Source organism: Cervus elaphus, chromosome 1 (genome assembly GCF_910594005.1).
Source record: "Cervus elaphus chromosome 1, mCerEla1.1, whole genome shotgun sequence".
Taxonomy (NCBI): Eukaryota; Metazoa; Chordata; class Mammalia; order Artiodactyla; family Cervidae; genus Cervus; species Cervus elaphus.
Window position 1 is genome coordinate 87348517 of NC_057815.1, and position 23466 is coordinate 87371982.

Consider the following 23466-nt stretch of genomic DNA (forward strand, 5'->3'; position numbering starts at 1 on the left):
AACTCCCAGCCTGTGGTCTGTGTAAACCATGGGCCAGTCCCTTTGCCACCCTGAGTCTCAGCTTCCTCAACTGTAAAATGGGTTAAAAGCAGTGCTTGCCCCGTGGGGTCGTTGCAAGGATACACTGAGCCAAGTGAACAACTGAGCACAATCTCTGGCGGAGAGTAACTGCAAGGAGGCTCGCTTTTGTGATTCTTGAATCCTGGGGTCTGTGTTCTAAAGAGCCCCGCAGAGGGAGAGTGGGAGGCTGGGTGGAATCACTGGGCCCAGCTTTATGACATTGCTGGTGTCCAATTGCTCACTTTCCGGTCTGTCCCCTCTCCAGACTGAGCACTCCCCGGGGGCAGGGTAGGTTTCATCCATTCATTTCCTGTGTCCAGTCTGGGGCTGGACTTGGGGGTTCAATGAACTGCATGGACTCAGGACAGAAACCTAGCAGACATGGCCACTTGGGGGGCCCTCTGGGAGGGCAGCCACTCAGGCATTCTGACCCAGGCTGCTGCTGCTGCTAAGTCGCTTCAGTCGTGTCCGACTCTGTGCGACCCCATAGACGGCAGCCCACCAGGCTCCCCCGTCCCTGGGATTCTCCAGGCAAGAACACTGGAGTGGGTTGCCATTTCCTTCTCCAATGCATGAAAGTGAAAAGTGAAAGTGAAGTCGCTCAGTCGTGTCTGACTCTCAGCGACCCCATGGACTGCAGCCTACCAGGCTCCTCCGTCCATGGGCTTTTCCAGGCAAGAGTACTGGGGTGCGGTGCCATTGCCTTCTCCGTTCCGGCCCATGAGCTGTTCTTTTTTATTTTTGGCTGTACTGGGTCTTCGTTGCTCCTGTGGACTTTATCTAGGTGTGGTGCTCAGGCTTCTCATAGGGGCGGTTTCTCTTGCTGCAGAGCATGGGCTTAGGCAAGCAGGCTCAGGAGCTGTGGAGCATGGACCCCAGAGCCTGGGGAATCTTCCTGGACCAGGGGTTGCCCAATGTTCCCTGCATTGTCAGGCAGATTCTTAAACTCTGGACCACCAGGGAAGTCCCCATGAGCCATTCTGGAAGTCCCCTCTTGTTCTGGGAGGAGGAGGTTTGCTGCCCTCTTTGAGGTCGCCTCTGAGGATTAGTCCTCGGTTTACTCAGGTCCTGTGGGTTCCGCCCGGCCCTCTGCACCCACGGCTGCCAGTTGCCGGGTATAGGGTAAGAGTTCCACAGCCGCTGTGTGCTTGTCAGACCTGCAGACACTTGGCCCGGCTCCTGGATACTCTGGTTCCATGGGCTTTTGTGCCCATAATGTTGGGCTTTTGTGACCCCACGTGAAAAGGCTTGGCGGTGGGGAGCGGTGTCACAAAGCTGTTAGGACATTGGACTCCAGAGTTGGAGGGTCTGGGACACAAAGTTCAGTTGGGCCACTGTCCTCTGTGTGACTGGAGAAGGTGCCACTACCTTCCCGAGCCCCAGACACCCCGCTTATAAGACAGAAGCCGTGCCCCACACATGGCAGGGGATTGTGGGGTTAAAGAAGATGAGATCAGTGAAGCACCGCTCAAATGGGGATGCTTTCATAAATGTTTATCTCATCAGCCATCCCTCTGCCTGGGATCTGTTTCAAGTTCTTGGGTGATAGTAACTTTCCAGGGGCAGTTTGTAGGAATCTCTCTGCACCCCACATCTCAAGGGACAATCTTTATGCATACCCTCCTGCCATGTGAGGAGGGGACTCTGCCTAACACGACCTCTTCCCAGAGACTTCTGCCTCTGTCGTACTTGCTTCCTAGAGTTTGGCAAGTTGATTCCACCATCTTCCTGAACAAGCTTTGATATCCCCGTTTTATAGATAAGGACACTGAGGTTGAGGGTGGGTAGGCAGCTTGCCAAAGGTTACATGTTGCTGTGAAATGGAATTGGAATTTAAGTCTCTCTCAATTCAGAGTTCATACTGTGGACTGATTTATTATTCTGCCTCCACACCTGGGGCTGGGTAAGGGTCCTCAGAAGCTGACTGGCTCCCTGAGAACCCACTTGGGAATCTGGGTCTTCTTGTTAGGGCTCCTAGACTCTGGGGCTCCTGGGCATCCTCTCATATAGTCCTAAAGATGGTTGGATGGCATCACCACCTTGATGGACATGAGTCTGAGCAAGCTTTGGGAGCTGATGATGGACAGCGAAGCCTGGTGTGCTGCGGTCTATGGGGTTGCAAAGAATCGGACACGACTGAGCGACTGGACTGAACTGATCCCTTTAACTTAGCATTTCCCAAGTAATATTCCCGAATGGCTGGTTATCTCCTCAGCCCCTGGGAACAGAGCCCTAGGAGGGTCACCTCAGACCAGGCTCAGTCCTGCCTGTCCACCTCAGGTGCTGAGTATATATGTGTATTTCTCCACATGAGTCATGATGTGAAACAGGTTGGGAAGTACTGACGGCTCTAGCCAGCCCCCCTCCTGCTCTGTACGCATACACTCCCCAGAAGAGTGGGGATTCAAGGTCCTCTTTGTGTCTCGGTCTCTTCCTCGTAGAAATGAAGGCTGAAGTAGGTGATGTCAAAGGCCTTCCTAGCACTGTGAATCTGAGTGTGTGAGCCTTAGCTCCCAGGGTTAGGAGGGAGCAGGGTTTGCATGGGGCCCAAGCAGCCTGCAAAAAAACATAGGAAAGGGAGTCACGGAGAGGGAAAGATCAGAGGCTACGGTTCAACCTCAGCTTGGGTCTTTGGCTGCATCGGGCCTGGTGGGGAGGTTGCAAGATTCGAAGGGTCTGCTTTTCCCCAGGCTGCACCCTCTGTCAGAGCGGCCCCTTCTTCATGTCGAAGGCCCTCTGGTCGTATTGCTTGGGCTTCAGAGAAAAGCAAGGAAGGGCCACATCTGTTGGTCTCATCAGCCCCTGAAGGAACAGCGTGGCCAGGATTGGTGGGGCTGATCTTTTCCTTCCTGAACAGGAAGCCAAGAGTCAGGTTTTGGAGCTGGGGTGGGATCGGGGTCAGGCAAGCAGACCAAGGTACGGAAGGGTGGGGTCGGCGGGCTCCACCATCGACCCCCTTTGCTTTGGCAGCAGGTGAAGAGAGAGGAGCTCTGGTCTCAAGGCAGGCCTGAGTTCAGTCAGGGCTTAGCCACTCACTTGTGTGGCCCGAGGCAAGTCACTGAACCTGAGTCTCAGTCTCTTTATCTGTTAAACAGGGGTGATGATGTCTCAAGGGTTGTTATAGATTAAACGAGGGGTGGTGGGTATGGGCTGATACAGACGTGGTGCTGTCCCTCTGCTACCGCGATGTGGCCAGGTGAGACAGGCAGAAGGCCCTGAGCTCTGGCTTGGGCTCTAGGAGATCAAACCAGTCCATCCTAGAGGAAATCAGTCCTAAATATTCAATGAAGGACTGAGGCTGAAGATTCAATACTTTGGCCACCTGATGTGAAGAACTGACTGTTTGGAAAAGACCCTGATGCTGGAAAAGATTGAAGGTGGGAGGAGAAGGGACGACAGAGGATGAGATGGTTGGATGGCATCACCGACTCAATGGACATGAGTTTGAGCAAGCTCCAGGAGTTGGTGATGGACAGGGAAGCCTGGCGTGCTGCAGTTCATGGGGTTGCAAAGAGTTGGACACCACTGAGCGACTGAATTGAACTTGGGCTGTGAAATCCTGGGATTCCTGGGAAGGTCTGATCTGGATGTGTTTATTCCACCCCACAGTGGTGGTTGTGGGGTTTGCTCACTTGCGTTGTGAGGAGCTGATAGTGTCCCCAAAGCTCTTTACACGCCTCATCTCAGTCCTCCAACAGCCCTGTAAGATGGGAGGCCCTGCTGGTGTCCTCGTGTTAGAGCTGAGACGTTGGGCTCAGAGAGGTTGAGTAGTGTCCTCGCTGGTGGTCACACAGGAGGAGGCAGAGCTGGGATTCACACCGAAGTCCTGAGAGAAGCTGAGATCCTAATCATGCTGTTGTTTAGTCGCTCAGTCGTGTCCAACTCTTCGCGACCCCACAGACTGTAGCCCACCAGGCTTCTCTATCCAGGGAATTCCCAGGCCAGAATACTCGAGAGGGTTGCCATTTCCCCTGGAGAAAGAAATGGCAACCCACTCCGAGGGCCTCCTAATTTTCCAGTTGCCCAGGGTAATAGCTTTTCATTTTTCTAACAACAAGGGGAAAGTACGACCCGAGATTGAAAAGGAGGATATAGGGAGGCCAAAAAGCCAGCCCCCTCCAGGGAGGCAGCATGGGTTTCAGGAGACAGCACCTGTCACAGGTGAAAACAAACACAGCCACCTTGGCCCATCTCTCTCCTCGGGCCATCGGGACAAAGTCCAGAGGACTGCAGAGCTGGGTGGCCAGGAACCAGCGTGCAGGTGGCGTTATCTGTTGGCGGGCGGGCTTCCAGAGCTGAGCAGCCAGGCCAGGTTTGCTCTCTCCTCTTTCTGTCCAAGCTGCCTGGGCTCCCACGAGATCAGTTGTCCAACTCACCCAACTGGCTGGACACCCAGGTCTCAGGCAGGCCGCTGAGACACAGCCCAGAGGCTCAGAGACAAAGGCCCTGCCTCCATGGAGGGCAGAGGCCTCCTTCCTCAGGTGGCCCAGCCCCGCCCTGCTTCACCCTGCCCCCCTGGCCTGAGAGCAGGGTAGTCACTCTCTGGCATTCCCCTGCACGTATCTAGAGGCTGGCTCAAGGCCCTGCAGAGGGCTTTGGGCTGTTGGTCAGGAAATCAACAACTTCCGGATCATCATCATCATCATCATAATTGGTGGCATTTATGAGACACTTACTAGGTGCCAGGTGCTTTACAGACACTAAATCATGTAAGCCTCACCAGAGCCCATTATTAAGTCCATTTTACAGGTGGGAAAGTTGAGGCATGGGGCTGAAGTGCTTGCCCAAGACTGCACATTTGGTAAGATATGGCAGCTTTGGTATCTTCGGGTAGGGACAGTGGGAGGAGGGGGCCAGGGTACCTCCATGGATTGAGCCCTACTATGCGGAGGCTGAGTCCAGTTCACTCTCACACCTGTGAGGGGTGGGTGGGTTTAGTCTCTCCATTCACTGATCAGGAGGCAGCTCTGTAGACTGCGTGGCCTGGAGGTAGCAGATACAGGGGTGAGAACCAAGGACGACTGTGTGACGCAGAGTCAGTTCTCCTTAAATATCTATGAGGAAGGCCCGGGGAACTGGGGCAGGCAGCAGGTGGAAAGAACAGTGTTCTGGACCAGGAATCTCCAAGTCTTCCATGGTGTGCTCAGCTCCGAGTTTGCTATGGGATCTGTAGTCTCCTGTGTTCTCCGGCCCCTCTGAGAAAAGCAGTGATCTCAAAAGTCTCCTCCTGCACAGCGGATATTGTGCCGGGGTGAATCACCCCGGGAATATGCCTCCAGGAAGAGCCGAGGATGGAGCAGAGGAACAGAAAGCTTCACATGAGATTCTCCCTGGCCAGGACCTGCTGCCTCAGGACTCCCAGGTCCGAGACATCCCCACTCAGAGCAGGGGGCCCAGGCCACGCTGGGTCTCGATGCATGAGAATCCCCTGGGAAGCTTAAAAAAATAAAACCCTAGTGTCCAGGAGGAGAAGAGGAGGACAGAGGATGACATGGCTGCATGGCATCACTGACTTGATGGACTTGAGTGTGAGCAAGCTCCGGGAGTTGGTGATGGATAGGGAAGCCTGGCGTGCTGCAGTCCATGGGGTTGCAAAGAGTTGGACACGGCTGAGCGACTGAACTGAACTAAGTGCCCAGGCTTTACCCTAGAGCAATTAAATCAGGATTTCAGGGTCTTGGGGGCGGGGTTAGCAGGGCAGGCACCAGCAAGGTTTAGAGCTAATTCTAAGGTTCGGCCAAGATTGAGGGGCCACTGCTTTAGCAATCAGGAGATGGGGGAAGTAAGGCCCTAGCTTTCCAGGGTTAGTGACCCCCTGAAACCAGGAGAATGCGTGTGCCTGCCTGGCTTCATGCATCTTTCTAGAGAGAGGGTTCATGGCTTCTGTCAGCCTTTTCTGACCCAGCAGAGATTAAAATTCAATCCCTGGGGAAGGGAAGTAACCCCTTCCCCACAAGCCAATGATGTTATTTTTAAGCACCAGGGACTTGCCTTTTCATACTGTTCCTTACAGTAGTCACGTATGGATGTGAGAGCTGGACCAAGAAAAGGCTGACTGCCACAGAAGTGATGTTTTTGAACTGTGTTGCTGGAGAAGACTCTTGAGAGTCTCTTGGACAGCAAGGAGATCAAACCAGTCAGTCCTAAAGGAGATCAGTCCTGAACTTTCATTGGAAGGACTGATGCTGAGGCTCTAATACTTTAGCCGCCTGATACGCTCGGTTGCTCAGTAGCATTCAACTCTTTGCGACCCTAAGGACTGTAGCCCGCCAGGCTCCTCTGTTCAGGGGGATTTTCCAGGCAAGAATACTGGAGTGGGTTGCCACCCCCTCCTCCAGGGGATCTTCCCAACCCAGGTCTCCTGCACTGCAGGCGGATTCTTTACCATCTGAGCCACCAGGGAAGCCCTAGGCATTTGATGCAAAGAGCCAACTCACTGGAAAAGACCCTGATGCTGGGGAAGACTGAGGGCAGGAGAAGGGAGCGACAGAGAATGAGATGGTTGGATGGCATCATCGACTGGGTGGACATGAGTTTGAGCAAGCTCCGGCAGTTGGTGATGGACAGGGAGGCCTGGCGTGCTGCGTCCATGGGGTCGCAAAGAGTCGGACACGACTGAGTGATGGAACAATACCAAGAGACCTGAAGCTGCAGGATCAAAGTCGGTTTGCCTTATCCCCTCTAAGGAGCTGTTCCTGACTTCCCCAGACCTTCCTTTCCTTTCCTTCTTCCTGCAGATATACACGGAAGGCTTACGGTGTTCCAGGCACTGTCCTGGGCTCTGGGTTACCAGGTAAATGAGATGGATGCAGCCCCTCCCCTGAAGGAACCATATTCTATTAGAAGCACAGAACTAACAGAACCATATTCTATTCTAATAGGGGCTCCGGTCACGGTAGTGGAGCGTAAGGTGACTGCGGTGAGCAGGGCCATGTGATGGGCCCAGGTGTCGCCCAGGGGACACCAGGGGTGTGCACCAGGGGATGCCCCCACCCCACACCCAAGAGTCTGATGGCCTGATTGGGGCAGGGGCCAGGGGCTGCATATTAGCATATTTTGATTCCCACACGCAGCTGGAGTCGTGGCCAGCCAGCCAGCCAGCCAGCCGTGTAGATCAGGTGTTCAGGGAAGGCCTCTCGGGGGGATACCTCCGCCTGCCCAGGGGAAGGGAGGGAGCCAGCCTGGGTCTTTGTGGGCAGCGTGCTCCTGGCAGAGGAACTGCGAGGGCAAAGGCGCTCCGGTGGGCAGGGACCTGGTATGCAGACATCAGGAAGGAGCGGCCTTAGGAACGAACCTGTGAGCGGGAGGATGGAGGTGCTGAGGATGGAGGCAGGGCGGGGCCAAGCGGGCGGGGCCTCACCGGCCACATAAGAGTCTGGATCTTGCAGAGAAGGCCTCGGCTCCGGCACCATTGGAGGGTTGCTGGCCAGGGAGTGACAGGATCTAGTTTGTATTTTCCCAGAGCCCTCCCTGCAGTGGGCATGACGGCCTGACAAGGGCAGGAGGTGGGGCGGGGAGCTGGGAGGGTCAAGGGTTGGAGGAGACCCATCCGGCTGTAGGATAAAGGAATGAGGAGGAGACCCGAGCGTGGCTCTCGGGTGCCCTGTCTGAGCCAGCTGGTGGGTCGAAGGGCTGTTCATCTCCCCATCTCTGAATCCTGCAGCACTTAGAGTTCAGGAGCCCCAGCCCCAGGGGACCTTCAAGAGCCTTGGGCTTGGCGTTTCCTAAGATGTATTCCAAGCGATGTTAGGCTGTTGAGTGATAGATGGTTTTTGGTCAGCGGTGTTTACTGCCGGGTGCCTTGGAGACGCTAATAGCCTAATGTGACCCTTAGGAAGAACTGGCGCTGCATAGACTTGGTGACAGGGGAGTCTCTAGTTCTGAATGGTGCGTCTTCTAGGACTTGTATTCCGAAGAACTACCCTGGAAACTGCCTCTGCTCTGGTCCCAGCCTGTCACTTGACAGTTGAAGAGGCAGGTCCGGGGTGGGGGTGGGAAGGACAGTCACCTGGGCTGGGTCTCAAGCAGGGCGTCCCTTCAGAGCAGGCGCCGAGCTTGAACCCCCAGACTCGGGGCCTGGAGAGGCCACAGCACACCGCCCCCCACCACTTGGTTTCCGCAGGGCTGTTCAGGGACACCCGGGTTCCAGGGTCAGGCCGGGGGTTCCTCCTTCATCAGGCAAGGGATAAACCAACCTCCCACTCCACTGGGGTGAACTCACAGGGGCCCGGCACAGACGAGGGGTTCTCCTAAAGAAGGGGTTCTTCCCCTCGGGCTTCCCCCCTCCCTGCACCGGGGAAGGTGAAGGAGCCGTGACTGTGGGTCCTGGCAGGCAGAGCTGGCCCTGTGTGCACCCCTACACATCCCCCACCCCACCCCTTGGGACAAGACAGAAGTCTGAAAAGGGAGTCTCAGCTGACTTGGGGGCAACGGATCTCAGGCCCCTTTCGAGTGACCACGCATCTGAAAAGTCCTGGTTTTCCGTGTGGAAGTTCCTTCCCCTCCCCTTCACCTCTCTATCCATCTGCCCACCACCTCTCCATTCACCCCTCCCTCCATCCAGGCATCTGCCCATCACCCACCTATGCCTTCATCCATTCACTCATCCCTCCCTGCATCCGCCTGGTCTCTCATCCAGCAAATTTTGGATGAGCCCACGTTGACCTCATAAAGAATACATCACCTTTCCCCTCAAGATAGCAGAGTCCACAGGGGAGATGGACAAGTAAGTAGAAAATTACTGTACAGCATCATGAGTTATAATAGTAACCCCCATTTATTGACAGCCTCCTCTGTGCCAGGCATTTTACCCACATTATCTAGTTTAATCTCTGGGCAGATCTGCCAAATGGGTTATATGTTTCTTCTTCTCACAGATGAGCAAGGTGAAGTTCAGAGAGGTTAAGTCACTTGTCCAAGGTCACACAGCCAGCCAGGAGGTGATAGAACAGTGTTCAAACCCAGGCAGTCTGATGCCAAAGCCTGTTGTGGGAACTGCTGTAGTAGCCAGTGCCGCTGGAAAGAAGCAGAGGGGGAGAGCTCCCAGCCAGCCTGTGTGTTAGTGGGGAGTGGGTGGCGGTGACGGTGGTGACAAGGATGGCCAGAGTGGGTTTCCTGGAGGAGGTAGATGTCTGAAGTGAGTGTTGAAGGATGAGCCGGAATTAGTAAAATACCAATAGTGTAATAATTTCATTGTACAAACTGATTTGGCATAGAATTTACATGTTTGGTCAATTTAAATCGAAGTTGCTTAGAAATGGTCCGTTTACCTACTCTAAAGTGAAGTTCTGCTGCTCATAGAGCTATCTGTGACAGTTCCCTGGAATTTTCCAAAAGAGATGGGCTTGCATCTCCTTCCCTTGTTTTGTGACTGTCAAGACGTCCTCATAGGAAAGCATGGGCAGACCTTCTCGTGTTTACAGAAAGTGTATACAGGAAAGCCTAACATCGGGAGCCTCCCTCTTTGTCTAATTTCATGTGCAAGTGAAACGCTCACCCATCGCTTCTCGGGAAAGCACTGATGAAGACGCTTCCCCAGCTCCAGCTCATCCAGCCCTGACTGTGCCAGGCACTGACCTCACTTTTCTTTATAACACGGGCTTCCACTGGGCATCAAGACCCCATGAGTCCCTTCTCTGACCATGCATTGGCAGAACGAGGGTTTGAACCCTTCTCTAGGGATCCTGCATCTTCTTCCTGATTATTCAATTTCTGCCATGCAGCTCGCTCTTCGCCAAGATCCCAAGCTATCAGCAGTCCTGGTTCTTGCCATCTCTTCCAGACACTTGTGTGTACCATCTGCTCCCCTGCGCCAGGAGCCTGCAGACTTCCATAAAAGGCCAGGCAGGGAATGTTTCAGGCTTTGCAGGCCAGTGGTCTCTGTCACAACCAGTCCACTTTGCCATTGCTTGTGATAGCTATCATGGGCAAATACATAAAAGGGTGGGCATAGCTGGGTCCCAGGACAACTTTATTTATTTGAATTTTATGTGTTACAAGATAGTCTTTTTATTTTTTCCCACCTACTTAAAATGGTTCCCGGTCAGGGAAGATATGATTTGGGGCTTCCCTTGTGGCTCAGCTGGTAAAGAATCCCCCTGCAATGTGGGAGACCTGGGTTTGACCCCTGGGTTGGAAAGATCCCCTGGAGAAGGGAAAGGCTACCCACTCCAGTATTCTGGCTTGGAGACTTCCAGGGGTCACAAAGAGTCAGACACGACTGGGAGACTTTTCTACTTTTCTAACTACTTAAAAATGTAAAATCTGTTCTTAGCTTGTGAGCTCTACAGCATCTAGAGGGTGGGTTGGGTTTGATCCACAGGCCCTAACTGGCCACTCCCTGCCTTACGCCAACCCTTATTCTTTCCTTTTGGATAAAGAGACTGAGGTTCAGGCCCCTAGAGTGTGACCCCAGGCCCTCGGATTCCGACTTTGGGGTCTCCTTGGGGCTTGGTGGTCGTTGTGGTCTCACTGAGGTTGATGTCACCCTGTATCAGGGGCAACCTGGGCGTGTCCCCAGCCTGAGCTGACTTCCAGCCCTTCGTGGGACTGCCCATCTTCTGCCCAGCACGGACGACGTGTTCATCTCTTGCTCCCTGTTTCTCTAAGGGGTAGTGCCAGCACTCGCGGGGCAGAAACACTCTGTATCCTGGATCTCGGCCGATAGGTCCAGGAACCACCCATCGCCCCAGACTCTAATTCTCAGCCCCTTCTCTTCCCTCAGGTGAGTCTCAGGTAGTCTCTGGGCTTTCCCTGATTGGCCAACCTACCTGTCAATCATGCAGCTGCCTGTTCAAGCATCTGAATCCATCCAGCTGCCTCCTGGAGAGGAGGATGTGGCCTCAGGGGCCAGGAGGCCTGGGTTCTGTCCTTGCTGGCCCATTTACCCATGACCTTGGGCAAGCTCCTTCACCCCTCTGAGCTCCAGTTTGCTCATAGGATGCTGAAGGGCTTACTTTGCTGAACCCCTAGTATAATTTGAGTGCGTGAAGAGAGACCAGCGAGGTTGCCTGTGGTATCAGGGAATCCCAGCCGAGGAGCCTCTGCCTCCTTCTTGCCTGCAAACCAGAGCTCCTTTGAGCAGTGGCCTTGGTGCTCACCAACTACTTAGTGAAGCCCCAGCCATCCCAGAGACCCCTTTCTGCAGTCAGGGCCGCTCCTGGGAGGCAGCACTTCACGGTCCTTGGGTCTGGAGCTGTCGTGTGTGCTCAGTCACTTCAGTCGTGTCCGACTCTGCAACCCCATGGACTGTAGCCCACCAGGCTCCTCTGTCCATGGGATTCTCCAGGCAAGAATACTGGAGTGGCTTGCCATGCCCTCCTCCAGGGGCTCTTCCCAACCGCAGGATCAAACCTGCATCTCTTACGTCTCCGGCATTGGCAGGCGGGTTCTTTACCACTAGTGTTAGTTGCTCAGTTGTGTCCGACTCTTTGCGACCCCATGGACTGTAGCCCACCAGTCTCCTCTGTCCATGGGATTCTCTAGGCAAGAATACTGGAGTGGCTTGCCATTTCCTTCTCCAGAGGATCTTTCCGACCCAGGGATTGAACCTGGGTCTCCTGAGTTGCAGGCAAACTCTTTACCATTTGAACTACAGGGAAGACCAAAAATGAAAGTGAAAGTCGCTCAGTCTGTCTGACTCTTTGTGACCCCATGGACTATACAGTCCATGGAATTCTCCAGGCCGGTTGCTGGAGTGGGTAGCCTTTCCCTTCTCCAGGGGATCTTCCCAATCCAGGGATCAAACCCAGGTCTCCCACACTGCAGGGGATTCTTTACCAGTTGAGCCCCCAGGGAAGCCCAAGAATACTGGAGTGGGTAGCCTTTCCCTTCTCCAGCAGATCTTCCCAACAGAGGAATTGAACCAGGGTCTCCTGCATTGCAGGCAGATTCTTTACCAACTGAGCTATCAGGGAAGCCCTTCTTTACTAGTGCCACCTTACAAAAATCAATAAAAAGCAATACCATGCTCATCAAATAGACTGGAATATGGTAGTTCTAGGGCTTAAATACCATACCACTGCTTAAGGATCTCTGTGACTCGGACGAGTTGCTTCACTTGCCTCCCCCTACCCCTGGCCCCCACTGGAGAGGAAGACCCGCCACACCTTCTGGGCAGGTCGTGAGGACTAAAGGGATGACACACACTGACAGCTGCCTGGAGCCTGTGCTGTTCATGGGGGAGGCCAGGGGGTGGTTTTTGTTTAGTCACTCAGCCACGTCTGACTATTTGGGGACCCTATGGACTGTCCATGGAATTTCCAGGGCAAGAATACTGCAGTAGATTGCCCTTTCCTTCTCCAAAGGGATCTTCCCGACCCAGGGATTGAACCCGAGTCTCCTGCATTGGCAGGTAGATTCTTTACTGCTGAGCCACTGGGGAAGCCCTGGCCAGGTGGTTACCCTTGTCTAAAAATCGCCCCTTTCTGAACACCTGCAACCCTGCAAGGCTGCCCTGGAGACCCGGCCTGAATGGAGGATGTGAAGCCAGAAAGGGCAGAAACCCCTTTCCCTGTTGAACAGTGCCGGCTGGCATCAATTGCCAAAGGACCGACCATTTCCACACTTCTCCAGTTTCACAAGAATGCAGCCAGCATCGCCACTCCCCGAAGTGGTGGGGTTCTTCTCAGGAAGGGATGACTTAGCCACAGGCGGCTTGGGGCTGAGCCTGGGGCAGCCCCTCTGCCTTCACAGGCAGGAAATTCAAACAGGGCCGTGGTGGGCAAGAGAAGCGCGCCTCCTTAGGCGAGAGGCTTTCTTCTCCTGCTGTTTTGTTCTGTGCCAGTTTGCTAAGTGCCTGTGGTTGTCAGGCGCTGCCCTGGGAGGGGAGAGAAAACAATAGTTCTCGTTCATGGAGAACACCCCCAGCAGGCCTTCCTGGGGCCAGGCCTGGCTTCAGGATCTCAGATCTCTGGATCTCTTGACACGAGGCGAACCCTTGTTTTCTCCCCCTTTGGGCCTGGGGGAGGCCCCAGGTGGAGTTACCGAGGCTGGACTTCCCTGGCTCTGAGTCACTGTTTTTCCCACATTTCTCAGGCCCAGGCCTTGGACCCTGGTAGCCTGGAGGAGTGTTCAGCCTAATCTCCCCGTGCAGCACTTGAATTCCCGTTAGTTGTTATTCGGATGTTGCTTGCATGCCACTTGGGATAGGACACTCACTACCACCCAGGTCATCTTTTCCTTCCTCGGACGGGTTTGTTCCATGTGGTGCTTGAATCTCCCCCCTTAACTCCTCTACCCTGGTCCCTGGAGGTGTAGAAAATGGAAGCTGAGCTCCCATTTGGCAACAAGGATGGATTAGACCAGGGTGAGGGGACCTCCACATGGACGGGGGAGTCACAAGGCTCAGGATAGCCTTTCACCCTTACAGGAGGAAGAAGGGATGATGCGCACACCTCGTGCCCCCTGTTCCCTCTGCTCCGTGGCCTGCTTCTCCCCACCCTCCACGGGGCAGTGGGAACAGGGTCTGGTGGCTACGTCCCCACCCCCAGGCCAGCTCGGCCCCTGCAGCTGTCCCAGGCCAGCTGTCTCAGCCCCAGCTGCCTTTGCTGGCTCCCTTGGCCCCGTGGGGCCTGAAGGCTGGCCGTTAGTCATTCCTGGTTTTCTGACCTCAGGGAGCCTGAGGGTTATCGTTCATAACTTTCCTGTAGGCCCCGGCCCTGGTGGAGTGGCTGAGCCAGACCCTAACTGCCACCCACACCCTCACCCCACCGCAGCGTGGCTTTGGGCGGGTCATCTCACCTCTCGGCCTCGGGGTCCCCTGTAATAGGACCTGACGTCGTCAGCACCTACATCGTGAGGTTGTGGCGAGGGTGAGCGGGGGTGATCGAGGGTCAGTGGCTTTGGGGTGTCCGTCAGCGTCTGTTCCCTCTCCTCCCCCAGCCCAGGCCCTGCCCAGCACTGACCAACCTGCCTTCTCTCCTGTCCCCAGGGAGCTCCAGGACTGACGGGATGGGGTCAGCTTGCATCAAAGTCACCAAGTACTTCCTCTTCCTCTTCAACTTGCTCTTCTTTGTAAGTATGACCCGCGCCCCCCACGGCCTCCGAAAGAGACTCTCTTCCTGGGGGCATCCCAGTGCAAGACCTTCCAGCCTGGGGCTGGTGGTGGGCTGGGGCCTCAGGCAGACCATTGGAAATGGAAGCAGGTGGGGGTGGAAGGAGATTCCCAGCGTTCCCAGCTGGCGCGGAGGCAGAACACTGGGCCCTTGCCCCAGCCTTTCCCTCCCCCGGAGCTCCGCTGAGGCCTCGGGGGCGACCCGGGCGGGAGGTGGGCGTGGGGAGAGCGGCATCTTCCTTGTCTGGTCCTGACTGCCCATCCTCCTCCGCCCGCCCTGAGGGATCTGCCTGTGGCAGGTCTGGGTCTCAGCTGCCGCCACTGTGCCCCCACCCACATGGTGAGGGGTGTTCCCCGCTGCCCTGAGCTCCCAGAGGGTGGGCAAGAGGAGGCGGGGCTCTGGGCCAGAGTGAGGACCCCGTCGCCCCTCCCCAGGCCCACCCTGCAGGCCTCACGGGCCGCGGGCCGCCCAGCTGTAGGCCCCGTGCACATCCGGAGCTGCTTTTCCCGGGGCCTTGGTTTTCCTCTCTGGTCTGGCACAGGAGGACGCCTCCTGCCTCGGAGTTGCCAGGATGGAATGAGAGTGTGTGTGTGTGTGTGTGTGTGTGTGCACACGCTTGTGGGCGAGTGTATATGTGTGTGAGTGTAGTGAGATTACGTGTGAGTGTGTAGGGCGTATGTGAGCGTGTGTCTGTCTGTGTGAGTGCATGTGGGTGTGTGAGTGAATGCATGAGTGGTGTGTGAGAGTGAGTGTGTGACGGGCGTCGGGGTGGGTGGAGAGCGGACGGAGGGACCGCTGAAGGAGTGGTGCGGCAGCGCTGTGGCCTCTGACGCTGTTGGCTCACCGATACTGTTAGAATTTTTATAGGATGTTTATTATGACTCGATTTTATTTTAAAAAGGTATGTATACGTGAATATTTTTGAGAGGAACAGAAAATACCTCTGAATGTTCATACTGGGATTCCTGAGATTTTTGGTCTCATTCTTTTTGCTTCTCTGCATTTTTCAAATTTTCTACAATGAATTCCTGGTGGAAAAAATGTTTTTTTACATTACAAGCTACACAGGAGTATAGAAAGTTTGGAAAATAAAGCATCATTCTAAACTCCCTCTCATAACTTTAACCCAACACAGAGATGTTTAGAGGTGTGTTGCTGGCACACCAATGCACCCGCATGCATGCACACACTTGCATGGGCATGGACGGCCCTGGTGCTGCCCGCCCTGAAGCAGGTCCACCCTGGCTCCGGCCCACCTTCCCCGCCTCAAGGATGCTGTTGAGGCCGCAATGCCGCTCCGGCCCTCCACTGATGGCCGCAGGGCCCGGGCACCTGAGTTTCCCAGCTCGGTGGTCAGGGCCCTCCCAGCGGGGCCAGGCTTCTGGAAATTGGCTGCCCACACAGCCAGAACCACGCCTTCCCTGGCAGGCACTGTGCTCCCGGGCTGAGGCCCAGCTTTAAGGGCCAGCCAGCCAGGATGGGGGGTGGAGTGTGGGAGCCGATGGTTCTGTTCCTGGGGCTCTTGGAGCCGGAGCGGGGAGTCTGGGCTACAGCCTCGGAGGTGGCAGGGCCTGGGGACACAGGGACACAGACAGCCCCTCTCCCCCCACGCAGCGGGAGGGAGGGAGGCGGGGACTTCATGGAGGAAGGGAGAGGGGTTGAGGGTTTGGGGCCAGGGTGTCCCTTCCACTTCCAGGCTTCCCACAGAACCAGAGCCTGGACGAGCTTCCCTCGGGCCGCGCTCTGAGGGTTGGTCTCGCTTCATCTCCTCCCAGCTGCTCCAGGACACTGGCAGGAAGCAGGTGTTCCCTCCCCAGGTTCCGGGGCCCAGGAGGGCTCATCAGGATATGGAGGGGGGCTGTGGTGGGAGAGAGGGGGAGCTTTTTATCTCAGGAGGGTGAGAGAGAAAAGAGAGAATGAAAGGAGACAGTGTGTGTGTGTGTGTGTGTGTGTGTGTGTGTGTGTGTGTGTGTCCATTTATCCATCACTCGTCACTCATCCGCCAAGGGTATGCTAGACCGCCCTGTGTATTCAGATTCCATCCTGGGTGCCAGGTAGACATTCACTTGGTGGAAGAGCTGTGGCTTCTGCACTCACGGCGCTCGTGGTCCGAGGGGTGATGGGCTTCCATCAAATACTGGCTCAAGTGGACAATAATACTGCAGTTGCTGGAGATACTGGGAATGAAGGACGTGGTCCCTAAGAGAGCAGATAACAAGGCAACTGACCTTGTCGGGGCAGTCAGCGAGAGCGCCCTGCAGTTACATGTGCGGCTGGGGCGCGCGGTCCCCCAGCAGGACCGGAAGTCCAGCAGTGGGGGAGTGGGTCCCAGCGAGCCTCTCTCAGCCCTTCCAGGAAGGATCTGGGTCTGTGTTTCCTGCACAGCGGGAAGCGGTTACGTGATTGAACTTGTGGTTTGGCAAAATCGCTCTGGCTGCCGTATGTTCTCACGTATGCACACGGGTCCACGTGTATACCCTGGCCTACCCTCCCTTGTGACCCCGAACTCCCCAGAAAATTACCCCGTCATCAGCTTTTCTCAGAGCTAAAGAAACTTTGAGGCTGCGGGTGCCGTGGCCTTTCTGATGGTAGGATGCTGGCCTGGGAGGCACCTGGCTCCTGTCAGGAGGCTCTGGTGGGTCTGGGGAGGGGTGTTCATGTGGGGTGTGCCCCGTGGCCCCAGTCTGGGTTCATAGAGAAAGGGGGTGTGTCATGGTGCTCGGCCCCCTGACCTGGCCTCGCTCCCGGCTGTCCCGTGGCCTGGCGCGGATCCAGCCACACCTGGCGAGCAGTCAGGCCATAGTCCCCAGACCTGCAGAGGAGCCGAAAAGATAGTGCCAGGCACTTCGCTCCCTGGGCTCCTGGAGGCGAGCTGAGCCCAGCTGGGCAGTCTGGGATTTTACTCTATTGGGGGTAAAATATTTGCCCAGAGGGAATTTCCCGCCCTGTCTTGCATTCTCTGGAAGGGCAGTTCTTCCTGCAGCCCCGCCCCGTGAGTGCAGGTGAGCAGATGGGCTCCTTCGTGTGGGTGTGAGTGCAGGGCAGACCCCGGGCCAGCCATGCTGGGGTGCTTGGCTGGGGTGGGGAGGGGTTCGGGAGTCTTTGGAAACCTAGCCGCCAGGCCCTGTCAAGCCCACGTTCCTCCCAGCAAGCTGTGTGGTCTGAGATGCCCCCCCACTTACGGGTGGACCCTCGCCCCACCCTTTCCCGCACTCAACCCCCAGGGTCCCAGGAGTTTTCCTGTCTTCAGGGGCTGGCTTTCTGGGCCGAGGTGCGTGAGAGACCCCCAGAATCCCTGGCCCTGGTTTGCCGCCACGTGACCAAGCTGTACATTCAGACCTGACGTTGAGCCCCTGGGGGGTGAATTGGGTGACCTCAGGCAAGGTCAGGACCCCAGTTTCCCCGTCTGTAAAATGAGGACAATAACAGGGCCCATCTGACAGGGAGAGAGGAGGCGACAAGTGAGTTGCTGGGGACAAATGTCGGGAGGTCATTGTTCTTTCCACTTCCTGGCCGCAGCTGCTGTTGTCCTTAAGGGGTGTTGTCTTTAAGGGTGAGGCGAGCAAGGTACTTGCTTTGGGGTCAGCAATAGCCCACCACATTGGGGCCCTGCGCCTTTTCAAAAGGCAAAAGCAGTTAACACCAAGCCTGTCTTTATTTAAAAGATTGATATTTTTTTCCTCATGAATTTTTTTTTCCCCATGAGGTTTTGTTTCTTAAAAATGATAGCTATAAACTCATTTTTCTTGGTTACTGAGTGGTTTTGGTGTCCCCTGAATTTTTCCCTGTGAGGCAAATGCCCATTCACCTTACCCAGGGCCGCAGCTCTGGTTTTTAATAACTGTAGAGCAAGACTGACGAAGCCCCTGAGGCCAAGGGGCTCATTCCAGGCTGAGGGCTTTATCAGCAGCTGCTGGCCTAGCCCCTGAGATTATGGGATGATGACTAAGGCCGGAGCCCAGGGCTGGTGGTAAAGGGGCATGGTGACACGCTGGGACCCTGAAGGTGGGTTATCCCCAAGAAGGACCCAAGCCAGACCGCAGGGGAAGACCAGTCTTACAGGGTGATGCAGGCCTCCCCACCTCCATCCCCTTAAGGGAATCTGTGCTTTGGCCCTGACTGTGGGCCCTTGTCCACATTTAGCTGGCTAGATGGGAGGGTGGATCTTGGTGGGGGTTCCACCTGGGAAGATAGGCTCAGGTTGTGGGTCTGCCCACTGGTGCAGGGAAGGGAGGCAGGAAATCCCTGGGTCTGGACCTACACGGCCACCCCCCACCACACACCCCATCCCTTTCCTTTTCTAATCTTGTGTGTACACAGTCTGATTCATGAACTCAGTCTCCCGCTGAGTCCTTTGCTCCTGGTACAATAGGTGCCCAGGTCCACAGGCTGCATGCAACCCAGCCCACCCCTCAGGGAGCTCACAGTCCAGGGAGAATGCGGCAGAGTTAAACCCAGTGGGTTCAGCGGGTTTAAGAAGGGTCCTGTGGTGGCTGCCCCGCAGCTGAGGCCCCTTAGTTGGCTGGGGGTCAGGAAGTCTTTCGTGAAAAGTGGTCTTGGAGCCGAGAGATCTGAGGACAGGTTGGGCTTCAATGATCAAGTCTGCGGAGGGCTCCAAGTGCCCCGGAGCCTGGCTTATTTGGGAAGCCCCCAGCCCCCAAGCTGGGGAAGGGCCAGGAGATGAGTAGGAGGGTCCCCTGGCAGGAGGAGGCACCCTCGGTTTGACCGCACCCAGTGAGGAGGGACTCCCCACTCATGGCCTGCTCTCTGGATTGCTGGAGTTGGTTGCAGCTGGGGTTCGGGGCCTGAGGCCACCCTGACATCCTGGGCTGGGCAAAGATGGATGTGGCCCACCCCACCCAGGGACAGCTGGGAGGGGACCCCATTAACTGCCGCTTTCTTCTTCCAGGTCCTGGGTGCGGTGATCCTGGGCTTCGGGATATGGATCCTGGTCGACAAGAACAGTTTCATCTCCATCTTACGTAAGGACCCCTCTACCCCCCGCTGGCCCAGCTGCCTCTGAACGAGGGGCGGGGCAGCAGTCAGGGCTGCTCCCACAAATATTTGACCCTCACAGCCCGTCCCTCCCTTTTTCAGCTGCCCTCGGGGCCTGCCTTGCCCAGGTCCCGCTGCTGACCACTCTGCCCCCGGGCCTCTCCGCAGGGGTTTTCAGAAGGAATTTTCTCTCCCTCTCTAAACAAAGCTGCTGTTGTCTGGAGAACGCTGGGGGATGAGAGAGGCTTGTTCTCCATCCTGGCCCCTTCCCTCTGCCCTGAACTTGAGAAAGCCTCTTATCTCCTCCATGCCTCCACTTGCCTGCTCAGCAACACATGGGCAGTAGTGCCTCCCTTTCCCAGTTCAGAAGAAAAGCCAGGAGTGGTAGATCGTCAGGTATGCACGAAGCACCTACTATGTGCCTGGCCCCGGCCAGGTGGGCCAGGCAAGTGCAGTGATGAGGAGGCGCCAGGCCAGCATCTACGGTTTGTGGTCACAGTGTGCCAGGCATGGAGCCAAGCGTTTGGCATAGATAAACTGCCTTAACCTTACAGCAGCCTCGGGCAGTAGGAACTTCCTGCCTTTCAAATGAAGAAGTGAGGCTCAGAGAGGTAAAACCCCCGGCTGAGGTTCACCCAGCCTTGGAGTGACGGGTGTGGGACTCGAACCCCCCAGAGCTTTAGTCCAGATGGTAGGGGAAGCCCCTTGTCTCCCTCTTGAAGCTGGAGGGGAAGAAGCCCAAGGTTCCCCTGCCAGGACAACAGGAGGCCTTCTCTGGTCTTCTCGCTGCCTCCTCCAGGAAGCCTGCCAGGCTTGCTGAGCTAGCCTCCGGTGGACGTCCTGAGGTGGGACGGAGGCAGACAGCAGAGTCCAGCGATGCCACGCCCCTCAGCGAGCGGGTCCTTGGCTCACTTCCCCTCCCAGCAGCTGCCCGGGGCAGCAGGTTTGGACTCAGGCCCGTGACAGCTGCTTGATTTGAATGAAACGGAACCAGGCTAGGATGGGTGATGGAGGGGGCACCGGGGGCTGAGCCTCCCCTCGGACGTGAAGGGAAGGGAAGTAAGGGTGATCCCCCCTCCACCATACCCACTGCTGTCTGGGGCTCAGTCCTGACTTCTGCTGAGGGTGGGGAGCATGGACTGCTCCCCATCGGGGGGCTAAGGATTGGGTTTCCTGCTGCAGCCGGGTACCCACACTCCCCACGCGCTCCCCGCAAGGAGGATGGAACACGTTCTCCCTGGCCCACTCGCTCGGCCCAGGCTCCCCGCTTCCTGGGCCATGGTGCACACCCAGCGGGCACTGTGCCTCGGGGCAAAGTCTCGGCCCAGCCCGCCCACCGCGTTTCTGCCCTCTGCACCCCACCTGCCCGGTACTCCCGGGGTCCTCCCTGTTCAGGGCTGAGAATCTCAAACTAGCCAGGCTTTGGAGGCCCCCTGGATGCACCCGAGTGATTTTACAGATACCAAGGCCTGACCCCACCCCCAAGGGATCTGACTCCAGGTGTGTGGGTGGAGCCCCAGAGCACCCAGGCTTTTAAAAATCTTCCTGGGGGGTTCCCCGGGCAGCCAGCGTTCAGAAACACTAATTTGTTAGCCCAGTCACCATACCCTTGAGTAACTGAGGCTCAGAGAAAGGGCAGAAGAAGACTTGCTAAGAGTCTCGCAGCAAGTGAGAGTCAGAACCAGGAGCCGGGCCCCCTGTGTGCCAGGCCTGCATGACACAGCTCTCCCCTCCCCGCATCGAATCCTCACTGGGAGGCCCTGGGGCTGAGCGTTACTAGCCCCGTTTTACAACGGAGGAAATTGAGGGGAAAGGTAGTAACTTGTCCACGGGCACAGCTGAGGCGGGGGACGGGTGGGAACCAGGGGGCATGGCTCCTGAGCCCCCATGCCTGAGCCCCCGACCCCCGGGCCCTGCGGCACGCCCTTCCTTCAGGAGCAGAAGCCAGCACGGCGGGTCAGGACGCAGAGCCCCCAGCCCGATGCCAGGCTTCCAGGCCCGGCTCTGCTATCTACCGGCTGTGCGATCCTGGGCAAGTTACTCCACCCTCTGTACCTCCTCATCTGCAATATGAAGATAATAATAGACCGCGTCATAAAGTCCATCCTGAGAAATTAGGCAAGTTAATGTCTGAACGTGTTGAGAAGGGTTTCTAGTAAATCGTAAACCCTCCATAAATGATTGTTAAATCAGTTTAGGATACCATCTGATCCTTAGAACATCTTTAAGAAGCCGGAATTACTAGTTTTATTTCACAGAGGGAAAAAAGAAAAAAAAAAACAGAAACCAGAAGCCCAGAAAATGGCCTGCCCACACCCCACAGGGCTCAGAGCCTATTAGCAGCAAAGTTGGGGTTAAGTAGCAACTGACCTTGCGTGGTCCTTGGTCACTTTGGGAGGTTTGGGCTACTTCCTGTCCACTTCACTGGTACCTCTGAGACCCAAGACCAAGAGGATGCAGGTCTTGGAGCACAGGACCTGGGCTGTCCACGTGCCCCCTGCCTAAGTCAGGTTGCTCAGATCAGGACCAGCCTGAGGCCCTGGAGGAGGACAAGGACTGGCCCTGGCAAAACGCTCTGGGAAACAGAGACCCCGCGCCCCGGCTGGCCTCCCCGGAGAAGGCCCCGAGTGCTGGCGGCAGTGGCAGGCTCTCAGCCCCCAGCCCTGCCCCTGGGGCCCATCTGCAGCCTCCCAGCTGCTCCGGGCTCTGACAGGCAGATCAGGGTGTGGAGCCACCTTCCCTGGGTCGTGGCAGAATTTCAGCAGCATGGTTTGGATAAAGGGCCTTCTTCGGGGCTGGCACATCGTGGATTCCGTGGATGTTGGGGGAGGAGGACTCACTGGGAGGGCTTGCTGAAACCCAAACCCAGGAAGTTTAAGAAAAAGCAAAATTTGACCGCCTTCCCCTGCTCTTGCTGGTGGCTGAGAGCCCGGGTGGTGAGGGCCTAGAATAAAAGGGAAGTCTCCTCACTCACCCCCCGGCGCCTCTGATCAGCTTCTCCGGGTCTCCTTAAGGAGCTGGGCGGGGTGGTCGCCCTGTCCTGATGCCTGTGTGAGGTGGGCTGGCCAGGGCATTTCCTCAGCTCCAGAACCTTCTGTCTGTGCCCAGGAAGTGGAGCTGGATCACCCCCTCCTACCCACCCACGCGCCAGCTTTGTGGTCATTCCTTAAGGGCCCACACGCCCCCTCTGTGGCCGAGGTGGGGATCCCAGCCCCTCTGAGGGACCCCCCTGCTCCAGGAGTCATGGTCGGTCAGCCCGCTGGCAGCTCTGGCCGTGCCCAAGTCATCGGGAAAGCACAACCAACAGGCAGATTCCTGGTTGTCTCCGGCAAAGTCCGCCTGGCTGCGGTGGACCCAGGAACCTCTGGAAGCACCCCCACCCTGAGGGTGCTTCACCAGCTTCCCTGCAGCGCCTGGGGCTGTCAGAGGAGAGTGCCCGCAGCCGCCTGCCCAGGGGAGGCGCGCCCCCCACTCCTGGCACGTCATAGCCTCGGGGTTTGGAAAGGACTCCCCACACCCCACACCTAGGGGCTGGAGGAGGACGTGAGCTCTTCCCTGCGTGATCTGCTGGGATTCTTGGGGAATGCTGGTCGAGATTTCTGACCCCCATCCTCCTGGGGGGGCTCCATCATTGCCATTAGGCACTGCCCCCACCCCCGCCACCCGCATATCCCTGTCAGACTCCTCTCTCTCTTACCTTCTTTTCCGTCTTCCCATGCACCACGCTTCCTCCCGCATCAGGCGCCTGCCCTGCTCACTCGACCTTAGCCAGCCTCAGTGTCTTCATGGCCTTTCACACCCCCTACCCCACCACACGTCCCCTTTGTGGGGTGGGGACCTCAGCAGGTTGACTGACCGCTGCATACGGAGCAGTTGGCATAGCGCCTGGCATGCAGTGATTCCTGGCAAATCTCTGTGGGCTGAACAAATGAAGGAGGGACATACCTGCGTCAGTACGCACGCCCCGCGCAGAAGTGGAAAGAGCCTGGCGCTGGGAGTCTGTTGTTCAGTCGCTAAGTCGTGTCCTACTCTTTATGACCCCATGGACTGCAGCACACCAGGCTTCCCTCTCCTTCACTGTCTCCTGGAGGTTGCTCAAACTCATGTCGATTGGGTCAGTGATGCCATCTGACCATCTCATCCTCTGTCACCCTCTTCTCCTCTCACCTTCAGTCTTTCCCAGCATCAGAGTCTTTTCCAGTGAGTCTGTTCTTCACATCAGGTGGCCGAAGTATTGGGTCCGCCTGTTTGCAAATCCCAGCTCTGGCCCTTACTGATGTGCCTTTCTGAGCCTCAGTGTCCTCATCTGTGAGATGGGCACGCTGGTGCCTGCCAGGCAGAGTTCTGGCAGACATGT

At 56.5% G+C, this 23466-nt stretch overlaps 1 protein-coding gene across 4 annotated transcripts in view; it reads left to right on the forward strand.

The window, feature by feature from the left end:
- The window catches only part of CD82 (CD82 molecule), a 56434-nt gene that overhangs the window by 18137 nt on the left and 14831 nt on the right, over nucleotides 1-23466 (forward strand). For all 4 annotated transcript variants that reach the window (XM_043909999.1, XM_043909990.1, XM_043909979.1 and 1 more), the window contains exons 2-3: nucleotides 13991-14073; nucleotides 19024-19096. In XM_043909999.1, coding sequence (XP_043765934.1) covers nucleotides 14011-14073; nucleotides 19024-19096 — 136 coding nt within the window. In that variant the 5' untranslated portion in view covers nucleotides 13991-14010. The remainder of the gene's footprint in view (nucleotides 1-13990; nucleotides 14074-19023; nucleotides 19097-23466) is intronic.